This window comes from Oenanthe melanoleuca, unplaced genomic scaffold (genome assembly GCF_029582105.1).
Source record: "Oenanthe melanoleuca isolate GR-GAL-2019-014 unplaced genomic scaffold, OMel1.0 S057, whole genome shotgun sequence".
NCBI classification, from domain to species: Eukaryota; Metazoa; Chordata; class Aves; order Passeriformes; family Muscicapidae; genus Oenanthe; species Oenanthe melanoleuca.
The window spans coordinates 28,403-52,639 of NW_026612706.1; the positions used below are offsets into that span (position 1 = coordinate 28,403).

Genomic DNA, 24,237 nt, shown 5'->3' on the forward strand with positions numbered 1-24,237 from the left:
ACAGAGACATCAGTAGAAAGTTCTCTTAAACCTTTGCTTACATATTTGGATTTGGGCCAGTGAAAGTTAAACCTGATCATCTTAGCCTCTCACTACCCCTGCTTCTTTTTTTTTCCAGTGGTAAATGGTGACTCTCCTCAAGACAGGCCAGATTTTCCTGGGGGTAGGTTGGCATTCCCCCAAGACATACACATTTAATGGCATGTTCCAGTGCAAGTAAACAGCAGGATAGAGGGGTTTTGTTCCTTTTGTACCCACTATCTAATTTGTTCCTTGACACTTTCCCCACCCACAGGGGGAAGGGTGGCTGTCTCTCTATACAAGCCAGAGTTTGATTTATTTATTTTTTTGCCTTCCTTCCTCAATCTGCCTGTAGCAGGCACACTGAATTTCCAAAAAGGAAAGTGTTAATACAAGTATCATTTACTGCCCCTCCATGCCACTGTTACCCAAAATGAGAAATGCAATTTGGATGAGTCAGGGAGTCTGCCCTGACTCAGACTAACTAATGTAGGAGTGTCTCGGGGTTATGCATATTTCTATTAATAGGGTCAAACTTGAGTAGGGAGCTCTGGTTTGATTTACCTATATTTAGCAGTCACACCAATGCAGCAAACCCAGCCAAAATAAACCTGGCTCAATTTTCTTTGAATTTGTGATAAAACAAAATAAAATACAATCATTATCTTAAGCTAATGAAACGTTCATTTTATTCTGTGCTCAGCCAACACACTAATTTTTATGTCATGTTCTGCTGCTGCAGTAAAAAGTGTTGAAACCTAATTATTTTCATGTCTCATACATTTTTTTTTTCCTTCACATGAATTAAACCATGAAGATGTCTCTTGTATTCTGGTCCTTTCAAAGTGTATGTGCAAGGACACTGAGAGAAGCTCTGGAATTTCTTCTTCCTACCCTCTCAGTAGACTCTTGGTACAAGGAAAAATGAAGAAAATGTTTCTTACTGTTAAGAATAAGTTGTGGGCAGATATTTCCACTGTATCTTTTATAATCCCACCAAGGTTTATTAGTCCTGGATCTAGCAGTGTAATTCCATATTAGAAAATCTTTGTGGTGCAAGGTTTAGAATATGTTTATTTTTTGGCTTCCAGGAAGGCAAATTGTCTTTAAAACAGTGAGTGAGGAAAAAACAAAAAAAAAAAACCACACAAAAACACACCACAAAAAAAACCAACCAAACAAAAAAAACGCCAAAAAGTTGAATAGGGTATCTAGGAAGCTAGGGAAACTGTGTAGGAGAGTAGAAAATATCTATAGCAGACTGTATGGTGGGAAAACTCTGTATCCCAAGTCTCATATCTTTGGAAGGGCTCGGTGAGAATTTCTCTGCAGCCAGTAGGAGCTCACATTGCTTTATTGACCTTTTTGAGGTTAAATTGATTTATCCCAGCTTGAAACCTGACCTTCTGTGTCGAGATAGCAAGGTGGCATAGAACTTCTGTGTCCAGATAGCAAGGTGGGAGAGAGCAGAGCAACACTTCCTAATCTCCACAAAGGCTTCTGAAGCAGATAAAAAAGCAGAGCCTCTGCTTTGCATTCTGTAACACTTTAGCAGAGCCAACAGGATGTGAAACTGTTCTGAACAAGATCAGAATGAGGGTTACATGTTCCCTGTAACCTTAAAAATACAGGTGACACTGATTTGTGTTCTTTTCTGAGCTGAAATGATTGAGATGTAAGCAACCAGAGACGTGGCCCAAGGCACTCAGTTGAGTATTACTATCACCACAAAGACAGAAATAAAGATCATATCTGGGCACCAGCTAAAAAGGTTCTATGGACTGTTAAACCAATTAGGGATCAGATAACATGTTTTCCCAGTCACTGGGATGGAGTCTGTCTGCCTTAGAGTAAAAAACATAATTGTGCCATAACTAGAAATGCTCACTGTCAGCTTCATGTCATCTGTGAAACTCCATATCCTTTTAATGGCTGTACAAAGCATTAGACTACTAAATAAAAAAAAACAACCAACAAAAAAAAAGCAACCAGCCCCCCCAAACAACAACAAAAAAAACCCCAACAAAAGTCTGTAGTTTAAATCTTCCTCTCCTTGTTATTAAGCAATACCAAGACTCAACATAGATCTTGGAGCTCACCCAGAGGAAGTTTGATATTTGATTTGAACATGCACAGTGCATCCCTAAAATTAAAACTTGATGTGGAGGCCAGGAAAAATGTATTTTGTCTTATAACTGTGTTACATGACAGCCAGATGTCGTGCTCTCAGCCTGTGAAACATATGCAGCAGAAATTGTCTTTGCAGCACAGCAAACGACCTTTCTGTGTTTTGTTGTTTGGTTGTTTGTTTTTTTTTCACTGCTAGGGCTTCACCTCCAGCCATTATTAGATTACTAGAAAGAAAACATGACACAAGGCTCAAGCTGATGTGGGAAAATAGAATTGTATGTATCCACACATGCACCAGCTCTGAAGAGTTGATATTGCTGGTGTGATTGTTGGGTGTAGATATGATCTACCTTCAGGCTGCACTACAGCAGTAAGTGCATCACTGCACAAGATCACAGGGCTCCCCTGCTGATATGATTCTGTAATTTCCTCTTCCTTCTCATCCTTCCAGTCTTACTTGCAGCAGGAGACTGCTAAAAAAAAAAATTGCTATTGTTGGATTTCTAGTCAACAATATCCTGGGAAAAGTAGCATTGGCTGTTCCACTGAAAAACTTGCTACAAGATGATGTCATCTGGCAGTAGGGACCAAAACAAGACAGGGTATTGCAGCAGCTAAAAATGACAATCTGCAATGCACCAATATTTAGGTTTCATGGTCCCACATATGAGTTTGGGAAAAGAGATGCAACTAAACACTGCTGGAGTTCTGGCTGCTTGCAGGGTGCACTGTGCCTGTGTTAAACACATTATTTGGTGTAAGAGAGGTAGAAAAATATTGCACCTGAACAGAAGCAGACTGTTATATTTGCTCCAAAATTTACTTGTCTGCTTAATGCAGTGTTGCAATCCAAATGCATGTGCTTTATAAATCACCTTTTTTTTTTTTTTTTTTTTTTTTTATCATGCTACTTTCTCTTAAACCCTTCAGAAACACTGATAGAAGATGTATTTGTGAAACTGTTTAGCAAAATGTTAATTTGAGATTGCTGTCTAGGAGTCTGGTGTTATAATCTCCAGAGTTGGATGCTCAGATTTTTGCAGGAAAGGCTGTTTGTCTTGTGGAGGGCACCTTAGTACTAAGAGCAGATCACAGAAGGGCTCAGTGGTCATTTGTAAGCTGTGCAAAAATTTATATGTGGGTAGTTGTTTTTTTTCTTGGAGAGTTGGCTGCTGAACAGCAGCCCTACTGGGCTTTGAAATGTGTGATCACCTCTCCAAGAAGGCTGTGAACAGCAAGTAAAAAAGTGAGGATGCATAAGGACAGGAGGCATTATTTAATCCTCCTCCTAGAAGGCAAACAACAGGGCACACAGTGCACAGGCAAGGCAGATGATGTTGTGACTGAGAAGGGCAAAACACACAAAAAATACAGAAATATGCATAGATCAAGAATTTAATTACAAGTATTGTTATGGCTGTCTTAGACTTTTGATACAGTAAATATTATAATAGCTGTAATTTTCCATTTTATTTCATTTTTTCTTGGCAAGTGTTTTATGACACAAGCAGCCAGAATACTTACAAGTCTGATGAATGATTTCCAAAGACCCAGTATCCTGGGTGATTGCTGCCCTTGTGAGCAGGATCACTGAAACTCCCTGTGCAGGCAGCCAATAAATCAGCAGATCCATGTGCAAGCATTAAATTGTTCCCAAAATGGAGGGAAATTAACTGCCACAGATGGTTTTTTTCTTTCTCTTTTTTTTTTTTTTTTTTTTTTTTTTTTTAATGTGCAAAATGGGAAAATAGAAACAGTAACTTAAATGAATTGAATGAATATTTACACATTCCATAATGCTAGATCTTATGGATTACAGAATGAGCCATATTACCTGGTCAGGGAAGATCTGTTCAATTATTTTTAAAAGCAGTGTAGAATACCCAAGTGTCTGGGTGAATGATTATTTTAGGCCAGATAACTGTATCCCTCTCACATAAGTCTCAGCTTCTTTGCTCCAAGTTTTAGCTTAGTTCTGCCTTTCATTTGTCTGGTTTGGCTGTGTGGATACTTGGATTTTATCTGATATGCCTCCCTTTCAGCAAGCTTCTTATGAATTTAAGCTTTTCTGTTTTCCTTTTATGTTTTCTCCTCAATAACTCTGGTGTCTTTTACCTTGGATGTAGCAAAACAATACATGGTGTTATGTAATTAGAAAGGTGGTGGTGTTCAAGAACCCCTTAGACCTCATCCAAGCTGAATTTTAAATAGATTTAAATACTAGTAATTAAAAAACCTAGCAATGAAGTCTTCCTAGAATGTAACATTTCAGATGCCTTTTATTATTTTCTGAAGCAGAAGGTTTCATTCCATTCAACCCTAAACTGTTTTCTCTGAAGTTTTGAAATTGAACAGGACATTGATTATTTTTTCCACAGAAAAACAACCTTTGATACTGTGGTTTGAATGTTTTTGTAATTTGATTGCTTGGAACAGATTTTTATTTACTTCACATAGTAAGTTGCTCATATAGATGCTACTTTTTCAGTTACACATGCTGGGATTATAAAAGATAGTGTGACCTGGGATAGAGCACTGATCTACAGCACTGGTCTACAGCAGTCACTGTGAGTTATGCAGTGTATGCACCAGTTCAGTCTTTGATTTTACATATAATAATATTGCACATTTCACTGTAGAGCCTGAAATCTTCAGGCTGTTTGTTTTTGGTGTAATAATACATTTGTTTATGTAGTGCTTTGCTGTTTTGTCCTCACTTGTGTTGCTCTCCACTCTGTTGTGCTGTTGAGGTATTTTTGACAATGTTTATCTCTGTTGTTTGTGTCTATGGACTGATTACCATTTCTATTTGTAGTATCTAAACTGGCTTAATTTACAATGTCTTTTGTTTGCAGCAGTCTTGAATGTGAAAACACTTTTGCTTTTGGGAAAAGGTTATGGTCTGTGCAGTTCACCCTCAAAGTCCCACTAAAGACAGTGAGGACAATGCAGGAACAAACCCTACACATCAGGCACTGCTGATCTAACAAGTCTGGGGAGCAAGGATTGGTTGCCCAGAAAAGTTATGGAAGTGTTCCAGGCCACGTTGGATGGGGCTTGGAGCAGCCTGGGCTAGCGAGAGGTGCCCATAGCAGAGGGATTGGAACGAGATGATCTGTCTAAGGCCCCTTCCAACACAACCCATTCTGTGATTCCATGAGTCTGTGAACTGGGATCCAGGTCTCTGCCCATGCCACTGACCTCCCTAATTACTACTTGTTTAGTTTTCTCCTAACTCCATTGTTCTCTGTTTCCAGCTACTGTAGAGTTTCAAGGAGGGAGCATAGAGGGTGATCCCATGGAGTGTTTGGTTGTCTGATGATGAGAATGCCATCAGAAAAGGTGAAGAACATGGGTTTAAATTCAAGGTTAAGGTGGAGTTGAACTCAAGTGTTTATAATAGGAAGGGTGGGTGGCAGTACTGTCTCTCCCAACCACCCTTGAAAAAGGGTGACCTTTCTCAGCCTTCTTCTGTCTGTCTTTAAAACCAGATTCAAAGTCCTACATCCAAAATGAATTATGTTGCTAAATTTTAGAAAGAGATTAAAATTGAGGCTCATCCTTGTACTTACTGTGTCCTGCTACCTGACTATTGGCTGCACTTCACTTGGTGCACAGGCTTTTTGTATCTCACCTTCTGGAAGTGCCTGCTTGTCCCTATTGCCTCTGTAAGAAACTTCTGATTCTTTTTCCATCTCTCACTTCAGTAAAATGCAAGGAGAAAGTCCCTAATGAGTGATATCCCTCTTCTTACCCCTTTCTCTGAGATGTGCCCCCTAAAATGTTTATTTTGTATTCTTGCTTCTTCATTGCCCAAGACATGAGTGGCTTATTAAGGAGATGAAAATAGATAGAGGCACTTGGAAATTCCTATTGTTCTTCAGAGAGACGACTGTAATGTCCAACAGAGCAATGCCTGAGACCCATCTGTCAAGATAACAGCTGCTACTTTTTCCATAGTTCATTTATAAGATCACTGAGATCAAAACTTAGAGATGGAAAAGACCTATTTATAAGAACAAACTGCTCTGTTAATAGCTTCTTTCCCCTGTGGCTTGGAAGATACTTTAAGGCTTACTGAATGAAGCCTTTCAGGATATCCAAGGCAAAGTATATTGGTTAATAATATTATTGCTGGATATTCTGTTGACTGGCTGACCTTGGTGAAACTGCAATGCTTGTTTCACAGGGAATAAAATGAAGGTGAGTTGTACTTACACAGCTGTCTGGTGACACAACGTATTCTTTTTGACATCCAGCTTTTTGCTCTCATCTCAAATGTGCACTGTTCCACATTGTTGCAGGATTCTGCTCTGGAGAATAGTCCCGAGTGCATGATTCAACATAGATTTAAATTACTGAGATCCAGTACTGTTACATGTATTTTTGTACTTTCATTAATATCAGGGGAACTATGCCAGATCACATCAAAGAGAATCTACAATATCAGGAATTATGAGCAAAAATAGGAAACAAATGTAGCAAAAAAAAATTAATCTCACAGTAATATTATTTCAGAGCAAACTCATAGTTTACAGGCAGAGTGATATTTATGACACTGACAGTGTCTGCCTTGGAGCACGCAAAACACTGTTTACATTGAAAACAATACTGCAAAAATACTTTTTTTTTTTTTTTTGAAAGCAGGTGCATTCCTAGTAGGTGGGAAGAGCAAACTATACATCTGTGGGAAAATTTGTGCTTTTGATGAGTGTATCTCATCTACCTTTTAAAATGAAGGTCTAAAAAAGTAAAATAAAACATTTCTTCACTGGAATCCTGCAGCAAATGGCAAAGCTTCTGCTCAGTGAAGTTCTGGGTTTATCTGATGTTAATGGTAGGCTGAGCTTCTGACAATACAGTAAGGGTTTCCCAACATGTAACTTGTTAATGAACCCTTCTCAGAGTTTATTCAGTGACTAGAAGGGGCTCTGTCTCCTGTTATGCCTACAGCAGGGTTGCTGAGTGTATTGGTACACTGTAAGTGACTGGGTAGATCTGTAGTCACCCAGTCTAAAGAACCTCAGGCAACTAACCCACTGGAAGGCATTTGGTGCACACATCAGAACCAGCTTGGTTTTAAGCTGCATTTTTTCATTAATCTTGATTTTTATCAAGTAATTTTGGGTGGAATTAAGCTTGACTGTCTTTAGCTCCCTAGAAGTCTACAGCCTGTCCATGGCAGTGGGGACAGCGCAGCATCAAGGTGCCTTTTCCATCCCAGCAAGGGACTCATCCCTTGAGTGAACCAGCAGCATGTTCCACCTGATCACCCTGGAAACTCTGTGTGTTATGCTGGAATGAGTCCCCTTGGTGGCCTCAAATTGGTGTCAGTGAAGTAATGTCTCATTTTTCTGCATGGAATCGCAGGCAGGAGGAGATGACTGCCCCGGAATTCTCCAAACACTTGTGAAGGGAGGGGCTATTGCATAATGCTAGCTTATACCACATCTCTAAAATAAGATATTACAGGGATGTCTGACCAGTCCAAAAAGTTGGACCCTGTGAATGAAAAGCACTGGACTTCTGCATTATGTATATTTTATATACATATGAGATCATGGTGGAACAGCAGTGTCTGCCTCTGACTTGCTTCGGGTATATGTAATCATATTGACTGTGGCTGGCTGACATACTGGCTCAGTAAACACCCATATTTTACAAACTATTTACTTCTCTGGTTCTGTCCTATGTGTTTCTCTCTTTTTTCAAGAATGTTTTTCCTTTTCTCCATCTTACTTAAGAACAGAGTAGCTGCTGAGTCCTTTGCACAATGTTAGACGATTGATGTGTTTATCAAGATGAGTCTCAGTAAAACACTACTCTGTGAAGGAACTGTAGCCATGCTGAGCATTAAGAAAGTTGGATGTGATAAAGAACCAAGTAAACAAGGACCTATGGAAAAGAAAGAGCATTCATTCACCAGGGATGTGGAGAAAAATATTATTTTTCAGTTCCAAATGCCCTAAAAGCCAACATACTATTTTAACATCTTGGTGTTAAGTGGTAACACATAAATAATATACCTTTTCATGCTCAAATCTGTTGTCTTTGGGTGTGCCCAGAGAAGCTGTGGATTCCCCATCTGTGGAGTATTTAAGACTAGGCTGGATGGGGCTCTTAGCAGCCAGATCTAGTGGAAGGTGTCCCTGCCCATGGCAGGGAGTTGGAATGAGGTGATCTTTAATGTTCCTTGCAACCCTGACCATTCTATGATTCTCTCCATAGCCCCTTAATTCAGTGCCATAGTAGAGATGGGTATATCTGTCACTAGACTGTTGCTAGCTTAAGCCATGGGAATCAGAAGTGTTGCACTTAAATTAAGGCTTTTAATGCAAATTTTATTCAGAAGGAAACATGCTACAAAGCTAGACAGCTGAAAACCAAAAAATGCCCAATCTGAGAACAGCTTGTCATTAAAGCATACCTAACTGCTGGTAAGATTGTCATGTTGGGCTGGGAAGGTGTTTCTTCTGGCAGTTTCTTCCCTGGAGCAGAGGATGAATTAGGAATCTGATGCTTTTTCCTCAAGTCCTTTTTCATGTGATCTCAGAGCCATGCTCAGAGCTTTCTCAAGAAGCCTCTGAAGATGCTTTTCTAGTGTTTTTTCATGCTCCCTTCATGAAAAGAAACATGGAAACACAGATCTGTGTTGAGAATTCTAGAATTCTTCCTTGAGCTGTTCTGGTGCCATACCCTGAGAGATAGTGGCTGTCACACTCACACCTATTTCAGTGAGGTTTATCCTGCTACACAAGTGTGTAACTTCCTAGTGGGAGGTCATGTGCACAGTTGTGTATGTGCCACAGGCTAAAATGTCAAATCCACAGCCCCAGAACACAGGCCATGAAACAAAAAGGGAGGCAAGGAAATACATGTGGCATAGGATGAGAATGAAACCAAGATGAAAAGAAAAAGAGATTATTTTATTGCTCTGTTCCCATGGTGCACTAGGTGCTCAGAATTCTTTGGGCAAGCTCTGCTGCTTGTGTTTGTGCGGGAAATCTTGCAGAGACTCTTCTTTGTATTACAGCCATGCTTGAACTATTCTTTGTGCTTTTGGGCTGCTACCAGAGGGCAGGGACAGAAAGACCCAGACCAGTGAGGAACATTCCCTCTCCCTCTGTTACAGGACATGGTGTTTGGGGATAGTGAAACAAGAGATCCAGAGTATTTCTCTATTAATATATTCCCTCTAAAACACTGCTTTACACATCTATCATCCCCCTCATTAGCATTCCCACACTGACCTGATTCTGCCATGCTTATTCAAATTAAATTTGCCGTATGTTGCAATACATGTATATTTTACAGCTGAACTTTGCAACAGTAACAGAATCAAACTCTAAAATAAAATTACTGTTTTAAGGTGATGGGATACCAGAGGAATTGTTGTGGTCTCTTTACAACTTATGGAGAATAGGCTTAGTGAGCCTCATATCTCCCTTAAAGGTAAATCTGCTTTTCCTTCTCTTAAAAGTATGCAAATCCCTAAAGCCACTAGGAAAGAATAATGCCTTTCAGCAGAGTGAACTAGACAATTGCAGGTAATTTTCCTGGCTGTGAAGTTGAGCTAAGTGCAAGGTTCTTTCATATTGTCTTGTGGTTGTACGCAACAGTGATTCATAGCCCACGGTGATGCATTATTGAGGAGCTGTCTGTTGTGTCTTCATTGCATGCTGTCAGCTGCATAATAAATAATTGATTGTGCTGCTCTTACTCCACATTAAAGATATATGAGTATCTAATACATGAAGAAAATGAAGCAGCAAGGCTGCCTGTGTTCAAAAGATGGAGTGTTACTGAAGTGTGCTGCGGTAGCAGGAACTGGGAAGTGCCCACCACCACTGTGCATTTCCCACTTCTTCACTTTGAGTCGGTTTGTCATGGCAACAAATGGCACATTCAAGTCCTTGCTGTTGCCTTTCCAGACAAAACAAAATATTGTGGTAAAGAGCTGATATGATGCAGAGCTGTGTTTATCCCCTTCCCCCTTTTTCTTCAGCTATTATCCCTCTAGACTGAAAATTCCCTTCAAGTATTATTTTTTCTTAAGGGTCTGAAAACTATCAGGAAAATGCAGTCTAAGACAGTAAATCCTTTTTTCCACATAAGACTTTGTTTATATTAAGCAGAGAAAATGTTAGCAGGATAAAACTGAGTGTTTGCAGTGGTACTAAACTTCTGTTGAGAGCCTTTCCCTGGAAAAGCAAGGCTTCCCTTTGTGGTTCAGTTGCCAAAGTCCCCAGACAGGACACAGTAAAGTGGCTCCTATTCCACCATAGCATAGGGCACGAAAGCACCTTTCCAGCTCACATTCAACACTCTTTGTTTCCATTACAATGGCCATCAGTAAAATAAATGCAACAACAAATTTGTCCAGAACAGTTTTTTTGGAAGTCAAATCAAGGAAATCAGAGGTGTGTGTTCCTCACTGTGTTGTGCAGGAGCAGGCTCCTGGCCAGGTATAACTACAGGTTACTGGGAGCTGTTGTTATGATAGAAATGTGTAAAACAGTGAATTGGATTTTGAGATAATGATGACATTAAGATGGAAGAAGTGCGAGATGTCTGACTGACGCACATCTGGATTCTGATGGAATGAGTTGGAGAGCTGAGTTAGGTCCTGGAAAGAAGAAATACATGGCACTGACAGTATTTACCTAGAAAACTGTGGCCCAGATCTCTGTGTTTAACACCAGGACATAGGGGAATTGTTTTTGTTCCTGAGGGAAACCACACGTTTTTCAGGTGTGTTGGCTTGAGACTCAGCCACAAGCTAAGGTGGGAATACCACTGAATGCAGGGAATGCTTTGCCACAGTATTTCAGAATTGAATCCTGAAGACAATTGATCTATTTTAATGTAAAATGCAAGTAACATTACCGTGGAGTTGTGCTGATGTGAATCAACCTAGGATGTGATTTGTGACTTTATGGATGTGTTTCTCTCACTACTCCTATGCAATTGTGCTGGACTGTGCCTTCCTCTATACATTGGGAAGGCATCAAGGTTGACACAGGACTTTTGTGCAGTTACTAGAACCTTCCTGATAATAAATTTTCCAGGATATAAGTGGATATTATTAATAGCTACATGTTGTAAATGGGGGGGATCAGAATTTCCAGCCTTTGTGAAATTCTCCTGACAGAATATGGATGTATTTTTACATAGAAACAATATATTTTATGAGGCAAAAAAGAAATACTTGAGATAAAAAATTCTTAACTCAGAGCAACATTAACTCCTCAGGAAGTCCTAGGAACCAAACCCAAAGATATGTTCCTAACAGCACAGATTGATTACAGGGAATAATTGGAAATGTGGTGGCATTGAGGGACATCAGAATATAGTTCCTGTCCTGAAGAGCCTCTGGTGTACATAAAATGAAACAGGATAGTGTCCTTCTTTCTGCTGCCAAAAAGTGTTCAGGAAGTAGCTGTCTTCAAAAATATCTATTGCCTTTATGTTCTCTAGGTAACTAGTGCTGGAAAAAATGAGGGAATGGAATACTTCATAGATTAATGATGCTGTGTTTTGAAAGTCACCTATTTAATTCAGTTTATCCCCTCAATACTTATGAGGTAAGTGAATCCCATTCTACAGGATAAAAAGAGAGCAACTAGTGAAATCAAGAGATTTGTCCTGGATTAGGATCTTCATCTTCTGGTCACCAGAATTTGTCAACTCTGCAGAGATAAATAATTCAGTAAACACTGGAGTCAGTGAAGTCTGGGATGCAATTTTGCCTGTTTCATGTAGGGATGGATGGCTGAGTTAATACCACCTCACTAGGGCCCTGTAAAAACCTGGCAATCTAGCATTTGCTTTAAGGTACCTCACCTTTTGTAAGGTAATTGACTTAGAATGATAAACAGTTCCAAGAGGTTATTTCAGTCCTAACATCTAAATCTAGGTAGGATGAATCATCCTTGGAGGTACCTTTCTTTCTCCATTAACCGTAGGAGTAGCCTAGATGACAGGTTAAGAGAGTTTCAGCCTTTGAACTGGATAACAGTGGAATTGACACATGAATTTTCCATGTTCAGGCACAGAAGCTTGACAGATTATCCATGGATGGCCTTCAGTGTTAACTCTCCATCCATCCTTTTGTGGCTGTGGTTTGGGGCAGGATTTTGTTAGGACAGTAGGTGTATTAGGTGTCTAACAGCTGGGCTGGCTCCATGAATTTGTGCTGTGTGATTTCTTATATTCCCAGCTAAATCATTCTCAGATGAAAGAAGAAAAGTAAGCAAAATGAAACTTAGTCTGTGGTTCAGCCTTTCCATTCCTGACCTCTCCTCAATAATATTTTCTCTGATAACAGAGATTGAGCCTTTCTCTTGGTAGAAGCTCTTAGAGGCTCTTCATTCTAAGCAGATTTTTTTAATTACATGCATAGGATCTGAATGTTGGTATGATCCCTATTCCTCTGCCAAATGTGTTTGAAATTGGCACAAAGATTCAGAAGTTATTAGGCAAGTGCAGACAGTGTCATTTCATTAGCCCTCTCCCCTTAGGAAACAGACTTCAGTGATGGGAATTTAGCTAAAGTAGTGCAGTGGTAAAAAGTAGTGCAGACACAGCTGCAGACACACCTGTTTTAATAAGAAGTAATAACTTGTGTTGAACCTTGCCTGAAGTTGTTTTTTCACTGCCAGTTTCGCCCAAATCTCATTGTAGTCCTGCAGTTTGGATGGATCTGTGCTCATGTTCCTTAATAAAATGATCCATCTGCTCTTTAATCTGCAGCTTCAATGAGCTGAACATCAGTGATTCAGTAGGATTCATGATATGAAATGTCTCCTTTTCTACACTCAATTTTTAAAATCTGATTTCAGTTAGGACTGTTTTCAAATCCATGCCATATTCTGATAACCCAAGTTTGTGCAATTAATTATTTTCATACAATGATTGTTCCCTTTCAGAAACCTGGTTTTCTAACAAGTAGCCATATAGGCATCTAGATGTCCTTGCTCAGTCAAAACTCTTATTGACTGTTCTGACTTGCAAAATAATGTCATTGCTGAGTTCCTGATTGTGGTTTTTTTTTCTCCTTGCTCTTAGCTAGATAAATAAAGATGTAGGCTGAAGTTGGGCATCCATCCTTGTTGAAGAATGTTAACTAAATCAATTTATTCACAAAGAAAAAAAGAAAAAAAAAACAAAAAAAAAACAAAAAAAAACCCAAAAAATCAATTGGTGCATTAGCAAGAGAGAAGATAAAGCATTGTGCTGTTTTTGCTCCCAGGAGCCTGCATAGCCAACTCTAACTCTCAGAACCAGAGATAGAAAAGATCTAAAGTTCACATCTAAATCCATATCAGAACTTCTTCAGGGCACATGGAGTCTCTGACTCATTTCCAGACTGGCTGTGCATTTTAAGGGCACTCACATAAAAATTGACCCTCCTGCCAGAGCTGCAGTGAATACAGACACATTTGACTCTGCATCCCAGTTTATCTTCCAAGAGCAGGAAGGTGATGACAGAGGAAGTTACATTTATGAATCCATAACCTCATGAATTTTCAGCTATTGCTGAAAATAGAATGTTGCTGTAAATATAGAAAAGCCTGATTTCTTCAACAGGGTCTAAACATCTTGTAGGGGCTTTTCTAGTGCAATGAATTGGTTTTTAAATGGTGTACTAAACTAACAAGCTCATGGGAAGATGGAAATGTTACTTTAAATGGGAAACATTGTCCAGGAGCTCTGAAACATTGTCAGAATCTCTGAAGAATTAATTCTGATTCTGCCACTGGTTTGATGTGTAGTGTTTAGTAAACCATCAAAGCTTTAAGCTAAGAGTTTTAATAGGATTTAGTTACAAACTGAAATGAATGCATAATAAAGTATTGTGGAACTTTGCATCTGAATCTGAACTTCCAGATTGAGGCTATTTTATAATAAATATCTTCTTTACCTCCTTGGGCTGGTGTGAAGAATAACTAATGTTTGTGTACTGCTTTGAACATGCAAACTGTAATGACACTACTAAGTTTTAATATTAAAACTACTAAATATTGGGATTCTATAATAGTCTCCTTCCATTTCATAGAATCATAAGGTTTTATGATGTGTTTAAAAATAAAAGTGCTCTGAGGAAGGACTGTCACTTAAATTTAAGATCAAATACTTCAAAAAGGATTATATGATCTGCCTGAGTTCCCCTGAGCTGCTTCTCCCTGCCTGCCCTCCCCCATTACAGGCTGAATTTCTATATTCCAAATGAATCCATCCTAGTCTGTAGCTGGAAAACCTTGTTCAGGAGCTGCTGTGGCTTCCCAGCCTGCCTGGAGGGGTTTGTGGATATCACTGAGCTGATACATTATATAAGTGAGTTTCCCCCTGTATTGGTGAGGCCACTGCTTGAATTCTAAGTCCAATTCTGGCCCCTCAGTTCAGGACGGGCATTGAGGGGCTGGAGTGAGTCCAGAGAAGAGCAGTGGAGCTGGGGAAGAGTCTGGAGGGTAACTCCTATGAGGAATGCCTGAGGGAGCTGGGGGTGTTTATCCTGGAGAAGAGGAGGCTCAGCAGGACCTCATCACTCTACAGCTCCCTGACAGGAGGGTGTGACAGGTGGGGGTCAGGCTCTGCTCCCAGGGAACAGTGACAGGACAAGAGGAAATGGCCTCAAACTGTGCCAGGAGAGGTTTAGGTTGGACATTAGGAGGAATTTCTTCACAGAAGGGGTCATTAGACATTGGAATGAGCTGCCCAGGAGGTGGTGGAGTCACCTGGATCTGTCACTCAGTTGGACAAGGTGGTGTTGAGTCACAGGTTGGACTCAATGATGTCAGAGGTCTTGTCCAACCTCATTGGTTCTGTGGCTCCATGTACTTGCATCAGAGCACATGTACAACATTTCATTATTTTACTGTGAAAAACTAAAGGATTATGTCAGGCACAAGTAGCAATCGTTATGAAACGTTCCTTATGGGCAGGTTATTCCATAGTTTCCTTTCTAAGGCCTTGAGCACATGCATAGGCATGTCTAAAAGACCAACTTGGACAAAGGTTGGACTTGGCTAATGGCTAATTTGACTTAATATGGCATTTGATTTTAATATTGATGTAAAATATCTGGACAGAGAACCTCACTGGAATAATCAAACACTGCAAGTCCAGAACTCCATTACCACTGATGTAACTACTGATGAATTTGGGGACATCTATGTCTGAGCTGTTGTTTGGACTTCCCTTTATTCATTGGGATGTGATTCATTATGTCCTAATGTACATCCTTAGATCTGGCTAGATTAATTGCTCCCTGAAAGTGCATATTTCTCTGACTTGATTATCTGTTTTCTCTGAATAATTAGCTCAGAAGTAGCTGGCTACATCTTAGAAGCCTAAAAGTTGGTAAAATGAATCCTACTTTTTTAGTCTCTGTTTTTCATTTTGGCACATCTCTTCATATTTACCTTTGATTCATAGTACAGACTTTTTAAGCAAGCAAAGTATGCCTCTTTGTTTTTGGACAATAAGTGATGGTTTTCACTGAAAAATAAAATTTGTGCATCAAGCTGATCTGTTAATATAACTGCTTTAATGGAAAGAAACTAGTAAGACTGTATCTTGATACTGGATCTTAAAGACACCTTTTCTCAGCATTTTCTTTCAAAGCTAGACTTGTTAATGTTCTTTGCAACCAGAGTCTTTCTCAGATTAATGAACTTCTCTTTGTACAACCCCTAGGAGAGTCATGGTGTATGCTCACAACACTGGCTCTACTGCACTACAAAGAAAGGATTGATTCTAATATATAAATATCAGCCCAACCTTGCAATATTCAGAGTAAAGCATTTTAAGTACCAGGTTCTTCTAAATTGAAAGCTACCATAATTATCCAGAATTTGAAAAGAGGAGGATAGCTAATCATGTAGTGCTCTCTGGAGATTTGTCCATTTGCTGAAGAATCTGGGCATATGTGCAAAACCCATGGATTGAAACAGTGCCCTCCCAAAGGAACGAGTAACGTGTTCTGCAGCCATCTGTCATGGCTGGATGGACACATGAGGAACCAGGGTGGTAGAACATTTATATAAATACCTTTGCTGTTTTCATGTTTGTGACTGCAGTCTCTTCTTTCTGTATGAGGAGCAGACACATGCAGTTGTCACACTGTGTAGAGGTTTCACACACAAGGTGTGAGATGATCCTGTTTGTGTAACACACGTTATTGGGGGCAGCCCTGGATCAGGCACTTCTCTTGGGATTCTCTTCTCTCCTGCCTTCCACTTGTTCCTTGCCTGCTTTTATCCACTTAGGCAGGGAGCTTCACTGTGCAACCAACAGCTCTTCTGTATGTCTGTGCAATGTTTGATGCAATATGGGTTGTAACCTATTACATTGAGAATAATAAAAATATTTTCCATTTTAGAGTCTAAATTACAGAAGACAAAGGTAACAATATGGTACCACTGCAGTTATCTCTCCTGCCTTTTGAATAAGGTTTCAAAGTGAAAATAGAAATGAACAGCTGGCACGACCAAGACATTAATTTTTCACTCCTTCCCTTTCCTCCAGCACTTAAATTTAGATGTAGCTCAGACTGAAACTGTGTGTCTTGTTTTGGCAGGAATGCTACAAAATGGAAAGAAGTTTGATTCCTCCAGAGACAGAAACAAGCCTTTCAGGTTCAAGATTGGCAGGCAAGAAGTCATTAAAGGATTTGAAGAAGGTGTTACACAGGTACTAATAAATTGTTCTGGCTGAAGCTGGAGCTTGCTAAAGGGTGTGTGAGCTCAGCAATGTCCAGGGCAGTGGTGACAGGACCAGGTGGAAATCACAGTGTAGGAGTGTTTTTGTGAAAGCATGGTATTTCCTGTAGTTTCCATCCATCCATCCATCCATCCATCCATCCATCCATCCATCCATCCATCCAACCACCCAGGGCTATCCCCTGCTCATGAGCTCTTCCCTATGCTATGCATTTGGGAAGGGAGAGCTGAAGTCCCCTCCCCAGGTGCCATATAAGCCCTGTCCCTCTCCTGTGGGCAGCTCCACAGACAGCAGTGGCCTCTAAAATGTTGAGATGGCAGCTCATTATGGAGTCATCTTATTCAGCTACTTCATAAAAGCCCAAGCTGCCCTTTTTGATGACATCCGTGACCCAGCTACAGATTCTGACCCTGACTAGATAAGGTACCAAACTATACTGTTACATTTTTATGACTTCAGACTCCCAGCTACAAAACATTTACTGACCAACCCTATGCTAAGAAAAAGAAAACAGCTCTCCATTATTACAGTGTGAGTACCAGCACAGTAAAAGCCCCACAGTACAATTCACTGCCAGCTTTTGCTTTTTGTGTACTGCTGTGAGGGCCCGTACACACAAGGAGTGTGATCAGACTGCTCAAGAGCACGAGTGAATGAGATCAGGGTGCAAATTCCTCCTGACATCCCATTTCAGAATCCAAGAGCTCAGTGTAGGAGGCAAGTGCTCAAATACTCTTATAGGAACAGCTTTAACAGAAAAACTTCTTATGCATAAATAGAGAGAAGGAAAGAATGCAAAATGAGAAACAATCCACTGAGGAATGATGCAACCATGCTTTTCTAGAGAGAGGTGGAAGAGACAAGGGTTTCCAGCCCTATGGAGAAAGCAGTGCAAGCATTCCCTTCTCTCCAGCCAGAGAAGTCCATTTGAGGAATCCTAGACTGTGAAAAATACCATCTTCCACTGAAGCGTTTGAGTTGGACTGTTTATTATTTGCTTTGCAGAAAGGCCTAAGAAAGCTCAGGACTGCAGAGCTGTAGGAACCAGAGGCCAGTGCAGATAAAGCAGCATCAGCAAGTGCTGGGTGAATCAGTTCATCCCTTCCTTGACCACTCTCACTCCCCGACTCTTGTCCCCTGGAAAATAAGTGGCCGAGAGCCATTCCAGAAACCCGTGTGGCCACACGCTGCCCTCCTGCTCCTCCTAGTGGATCACTGACACAAGTCAAGCTCCTGGCTGCCTCCTTCCACCCCAGGGTGTGCTGGACAGAGTCTCTTGGAACAAGGCAGTTCCCTATGTCCAGCACACAGATTTCACAAACCTTGGTGTAATGGCTCTCAGATGTCAGCAGGGTCTGCATTTCTCTGCTCTGCTTCTTACAGTTCAAGTTCCCCTCATCCCTAAAACCCCAGGCATGACCTACCAGCTGCCTGGTTTGCAAGGACACATCCAAGCACTGGACAGCCAGCCCCATGCAAGATCTCTGTGGGGACCAGGGGAGGTCATTGGCTTGGACATGCTCAGCCCTGTGCCGTGAATACTCCTTGAATGTGGGAAGGTTCATACTCACATTTTTCTTCTACCTGAAGTAATTGACTCTCTAGCTTTGGTATATTCTATAGAACCTGAAATACTCAAACTGAAAAAATCCTCAACAGGACCTACCACATAGTCTGTAGTCCAGTGATGTGCCCGATCTTGGGAGAGAGGTCTGAGTTAAAATCACTGCTTCAAATCAGGGGATGTTTTTTGTGAAACAAGAAATGTTTCATATTAGCCAGTGAATATTCCAACACCAGTGTATGGTGCATGAACAGCAGTTTGAAAATGTTCCAAAATACTCAGAAGATAACTCCAGATCTAGGTGAGCAGTACACTTCAAAACCAGCCTAGAGTGAGGGAAATCAGCATTCCTGCCCATCCCAAGGGCAAGGGCTCTCTACCTGGATGTGAGATGTCTACACTGGGGCTTGGGCTGAGTTTAGGGAAATAAGTGCTGAACCTGGCTATGTTGGGCACTGATCTGTCATGAATAGAGAGCTATGAGGGCCTTTTCCTAGTGCCTGCTGATGGTGTTCCTTGTATCCTGTGCTCTGCAGAAGGAACTCAGTCCTCCTGCAGCCTGCCCCAGTATAAGTAGGATGTAGTAAACATGGTTCAAAAGACTTTGTGTCACTTCCAGGCTGGTTCTGGCAGTTTAAATAACTGCTGTGAGAGGCCAAAGCAGTGAGGAGATCCATGCCCGTATCTGAGCTGTTTATGGCAGCTTCAGCTTTAAGCAAAACCCTTTGGACTCAGAATCATAGAGTGGCTTGTGTTGGAAGGGACCTTAAATATCTTCTTCCAAGTCCCAGACTGAACAGTCTTAAAGGTCTTTTCCAAACTAAACCATTCTATGAATCTGATTATCCCAACACTCCTTGATTCTGTAAATCTGCCAGGTAGTGTTTTTTTTTGTTTTCCTCCTAAACTTTTTTTCTTTTTTTGTCTTCTTCTTTCTCTGACATCCAAAACCCAGATGAGCTTAGGACAAAGAGCAAAGTTGACCTGCACACCTGAGATGGCCTATGGAGCTACAGGCCACCCTGGGGTCATACCTCCCAATGCCACACTCCTCTTTGACGTGGAGCTTCTCAGGTTAGAGTGAACCTTCCCGGGGGAGTTGGCTGGAGACATCTGTTAATAACCATCCGTTCCTTCCCGCCTTGCCAGCGGTGGGAGGAATCTTCACTGGAATCCCAACCTTCCCTGCTCAAGCTGTCCTGTCAGTAGCACCTGACTCTTGGTTTCCTATGCCTTCTTTCTCTTTTATAAATTTGTGGTGTCTGTATTTGCCTTTTATTAGAAGCTTTGCTCTGAGGAAAAATATCTCCCGGTGTAACATTTCCGAGTTGTACATTTTATTTAATTTGCATGTATGAAGAATTCACGGTGATGATTGAAAATATATATAAATATAAATATATATATATATATATATTCCTTATTGAAGAAACCACTGCCTTACTGTACACTTAAACCAAGAAAAAAATAAAAACCACAAAAGGTGCTCAAAAAAAAATCCAATGTACGCCTTGTACATGAAGGGCATTAGCCAAACAGAGTTACCTGCGCTGCCACTTTTCTCAACTTGTACGTTCTGCTTGCTGCTGTTTTAAAAAATACTGTCTCATTTAAGAATTATAAGTATATATATAAAACAATAAAATCTTGATACTTTACCGTCTCTCATCCTGTTTTTCTCTTCTGGCTACCGGGATGCTCTTTGCTGTACAAGAAGTTCTTCAATCATCAACCCGTTTTTCATTAATTATTCCTCTTACATGAAATACGTGCAGCTCCATGCAGTGCTTCTATTAGTGATGGCCTAGTGGAAGATCTCTGTGGGACCAGAGCTACCAGGGACATGCAAGTAAGGGGTGCTGGGACAGTTTTCCTGACTGTCCATTTCCCCTGCCTCTGTGGCTCCTCAGCTCTGGCCAAAATTTGGCTGCTGAAGAGATGGAAAGTGCTGCTTGTCAAAGACATGCAGCTCTGGTCTAATCATGTGCCTTTACCACAGTAAAACTTGTGTAGTATTTTCTACTGGAGCTGAGCCAGGCTAGAAGAGACCAGGATTATGTGCATCTACCTTTCAAAAGAAATCTGAACTGTGGGGTGATGTGGCCACTGAATATTCCAGGGATTTTAGGCTGCATCAGCTGCTGCTGTTTACAAAGCCTGAAAGCTGACTGTGTGCACTGGACCTCTGGCACTTGAGACTCAGCAATATTTATTTCATTTGCTTCTTATATGAATTCATGAAATGCTGATTTCTCCTCTGGAGACAGGAAGATGTGTTGGCTGTTACTTACCTGGGTTTGGGAGCAGGACCTGATCAGCAAAACTTTCTCTGTGCTGTTATTTTGCCTTGTCTGATTTTTTCCATTAGGCTCATTTTTCCTCTTTGCTGTAGAAAACCAGGGCATGACTGGATCATGACGTTACTTTTATTTAACTTGACTATAAACTATTTGCATGGTTTTCTACTAACAGATGTTTTGATGGTAATATTTCAAACAGTTGTGCTGTTTCTGTATCTGTGCTGGGAGAACACTCCCAGCATGGGCTGTCAGACAGCAAAGCTACAGAGATGACCCCAGGTGACACCTCCTAGAGTTGGGAGAGGGAATGAGAACAGAGAAGCAAGACTGGTGATCTGGCCAGGGACCATGGCTCATAGTCTTCTCTCTCCAGATGTTCATTTTACCCACAGAGCTGCATTTATTTCAGCTTGTTAATTAATAAACCCATAAATCCATATCTTACACATTTTTATACACTGAGTGGAATAATTTTTTTTTTTTCACTCTGTTTCCAAGACAGAAATGAAGGGATTTTCAGAACCATTTTTTGATAGAAATCTCAGGTCACTGAAGCAGCTGGGTTACACATCCCCTAATAGTTCTTTTATTTATGGCACACTAATTTCCTGTTAAAAATTGGTAATTTGGTCTGTCAGGATCAGATGCCTACCAGCTTTCCCAAATGATTTGAAAAGATCCTGCTCTCCTTTGCCACTGCCCTGGCCTCTGTTGCTGGCCTTCCTTTCACCACTGAGTCATAGACTGCACCTCCCAAAGTCTTGGTTAAAGGTGGTGTGCCTGTGTTTTGCCTGTCAGACACAGTTTGATTCAGCACACTGATCTAAGTTGTTTCTATCACTGGCCAAGTTTAATTGCTTATTAAAAAAAAAAAAAAAAAAAAAAAAGAAAAAAGCCTGAAGTGTAATAGAATCACAGAATGGTTTGAGTTGGAAGGGACCTTAAAGACAATTTCATTCAAACCTCCTGGCATGGACTGGAACACCTTCCATTAAACCAGGTTGTTCAAAGCCCCATCCAGCACGGCCTTGAACACTCCCAGGGATGAAACATCCACAACCTCTGTGGGTAACATTTGCAAATGTCTCACCACCCCTCAGTAGAGAATTTTTTCATGATCTATGATCTAACCTTGCTTTCTGCTGGTTTGAAGCCATCCTACTTGTCCTGTCACTCCAGGTTCTTGTAAATAGTCTCTGCATCTTTCTTGTCAGTCCCTTCAGGTACTGAAAGGTCACAATTAGGTCACCCCAAAGCTTCTCTTTCCCAGGCTGAACAATCCAAATTCTCCCAGCTTTCCTCATGGGAGAGGTGCTCCATCCCTCTGATCATCCTGGTGTCCCACCTCTGGACTTGCTCCAACAGGTCCATGTCCTTCCTGTGCTGGGAACCCAGAGCTGGATGCAGCTCTGCAGGTGGGATCTCACCAGAGACCAGCACTGGCTTTGGGCCCTTCCCTGAATGTCCCAACAGGGAATGGCGACTCCAAGGATTGTGTGAGTGCCCTGGAATGGCCCTGTGCTCCCTCCATCCCCTCTTGGTCTTGCTGTTTGGGAGCTTCCTCTGCATCTGAGGCAATAGGCAGGGCATGGCTCTGTCCTGCTCCTGCAGGTTTCTCAGCAGGGAAACCACATTCCTGCTGGGCTCCTAGAGCTGATCACACTTGATCTTATCAGCTCTATCTGCAGAGCTGCCACTGTGCTCCTCCCTTCTGCCCTCCCAGCACAAACCAGCCATTACCCACTCCATAAAATCCTTATTACAGCTGGCTGATGAAGCTGTCCCTCATTGTCTCCTCTCTGCAGAGACCTTGGTTGGAAACAGGGATTATTACATTTTTCATGCCAATTTCATCAAAAAGGAAAAATCTGAAAGGAAAACTAATTGTGCTTTGTGATACTTAAGGAAATTAAGTCTTCAAGGAAATGTAATCTTCAGCTCTTTATTCGACTGCAAATGCGTTAATTTATTTAATTGTATCATCGATCAACACAGTACATAAAATTATTACCCCTATATAACAGATTGGGAAAGATTTACTGTCATTGCCTGTGTAATCAGATATACTCTTGTTACTAATTTCTAAACAGATTCAATGGAAAAAAGTGACCTTCCAGTCTTAATTTCATGCCCTACTTCCTGAAAAATTAAACGGAAAGCAAGCACACACAAAACCAGCACAGATGCAGACTGCGAGGCTGGTAACATCTGCTTTATTTGCTGCCCCTCTGCCATTCATGAGCTGAACTCATTTCCCTGTTCTTTGATATTACATTTCAAATAAAATCTTGAGTAGATCTCATCAAAACAGTCCTCTGGGCATTCTATTTCCATTCCCCCATCTTGCAGGTACAAATTATTATTTCATTTTTACATGTGCAGGGACATTGAAAGCCCTGAACAGGCACTGATAGAAAACTATGAAATGGAATATTTAATGAAAGATGGCAGCTGAGCTCTCAGAGAAATCAAAAGCTGCTGATCTTGAGGATTCATTGAAGGAATTTTTATTAATCTTATTGCCCTAAAGAATTGCTTTTCATGTATGTTTTTCAAACAACATCAAATCCTCATCAAAACAGACACTGCAGTGCAAGCACCACAGTCTCTGCTATTGACAGAAGCATTATGGTATTTGCATATGATTTAAAACAAGGCTGGCAGCACACAGCACCATTATTGGCACTCTGGTATTTATTATCAGTGTTCATTACTTACTAGAACCATAAATCCAGCATGGCAACAAGCACCTCCAGCTCCCATTTCAGCAAGGAGCCTTCTCCATGCCTAGCAGTTGGTGCAAATTATTTCAGTTATCCAAGTGTGTGGTACATGGATGTGTACCTATATACGTGGCACATATAGGTGCATATATTTATATATATAAAATATATATGTGTGTGAGCAGAGCAGTTTATAATCCTTGAAAAGCTGTGGATGCTCACATAGAAGAAAATCTCCCAGGAGTAATTAATTAATTTAGCCATTTTTAATGCAATCTGGTTCTTACCTGAGAACACTCTGTTTGTGTAAATCTGACGGGCAGGACCTGGAAGCCAGGCTGGCCATGGAGGGAGAGACTGCTCATCTAACCCAGCTACTGGGCTCCAGGTCTCCCAGTGCCTGTTCCTGACCTCAGCTGGGGTTACTGCAGCCTGCTCAGCTTCTTGCTGCAAAAACAGGGTCAGTTTTAAGGGACAGATGCAGGGATGGAGGAATTGTGCACTAAGCACAACTGAGCATGGCTCTGGCTCAGTGCCTGTGTGCAAGGGAAGGCAGGGCAGATCTGCTCCACTGGGATGCTCCTGGGTCAGGACGGGACTTCAAGCACCCACCCAAAGCTCAGATCACACCTCAGCCATCGTGGCTGCTTACCCCCCGAGCTGGCTTGGAGCTCCCTCTTCATGAGCCATTACTGAACTTTTCTTTGGAGCATCTATTAATTTGCAACAGTTTCCTTGAGCAATGAAGAAAATAGGTCCATTCAGTGCAAAATGA

At 41.0% G+C, this 24,237-nt stretch overlaps 1 protein-coding gene across 2 annotated transcripts in view; it reads left to right on the forward strand.

Moving 5' to 3' along the window:
• The window catches only part of FKBP1B (FKBP prolyl isomerase 1B), a 45,092-nt gene extending 24,990 nt beyond the window's left edge, over positions 1-20,102 (forward strand). For both annotated transcript variants that reach the window (XM_056515750.1, XM_056515751.1), the window contains 2 exons: positions 16,733-16,845; positions 19,395-20,102. In XM_056515750.1, the coding sequence (XP_056371725.1) occupies positions 16,733-16,845; positions 19,395-19,523 (242 nt within the window). In that variant the 3' untranslated portion in view covers positions 19,524-20,102. The remainder of the gene's footprint in view (positions 1-16,732; positions 16,846-19,394) is intronic.
• The last annotated feature ends 4,135 nt before the right edge of the window (positions 20,103-24,237 follow it).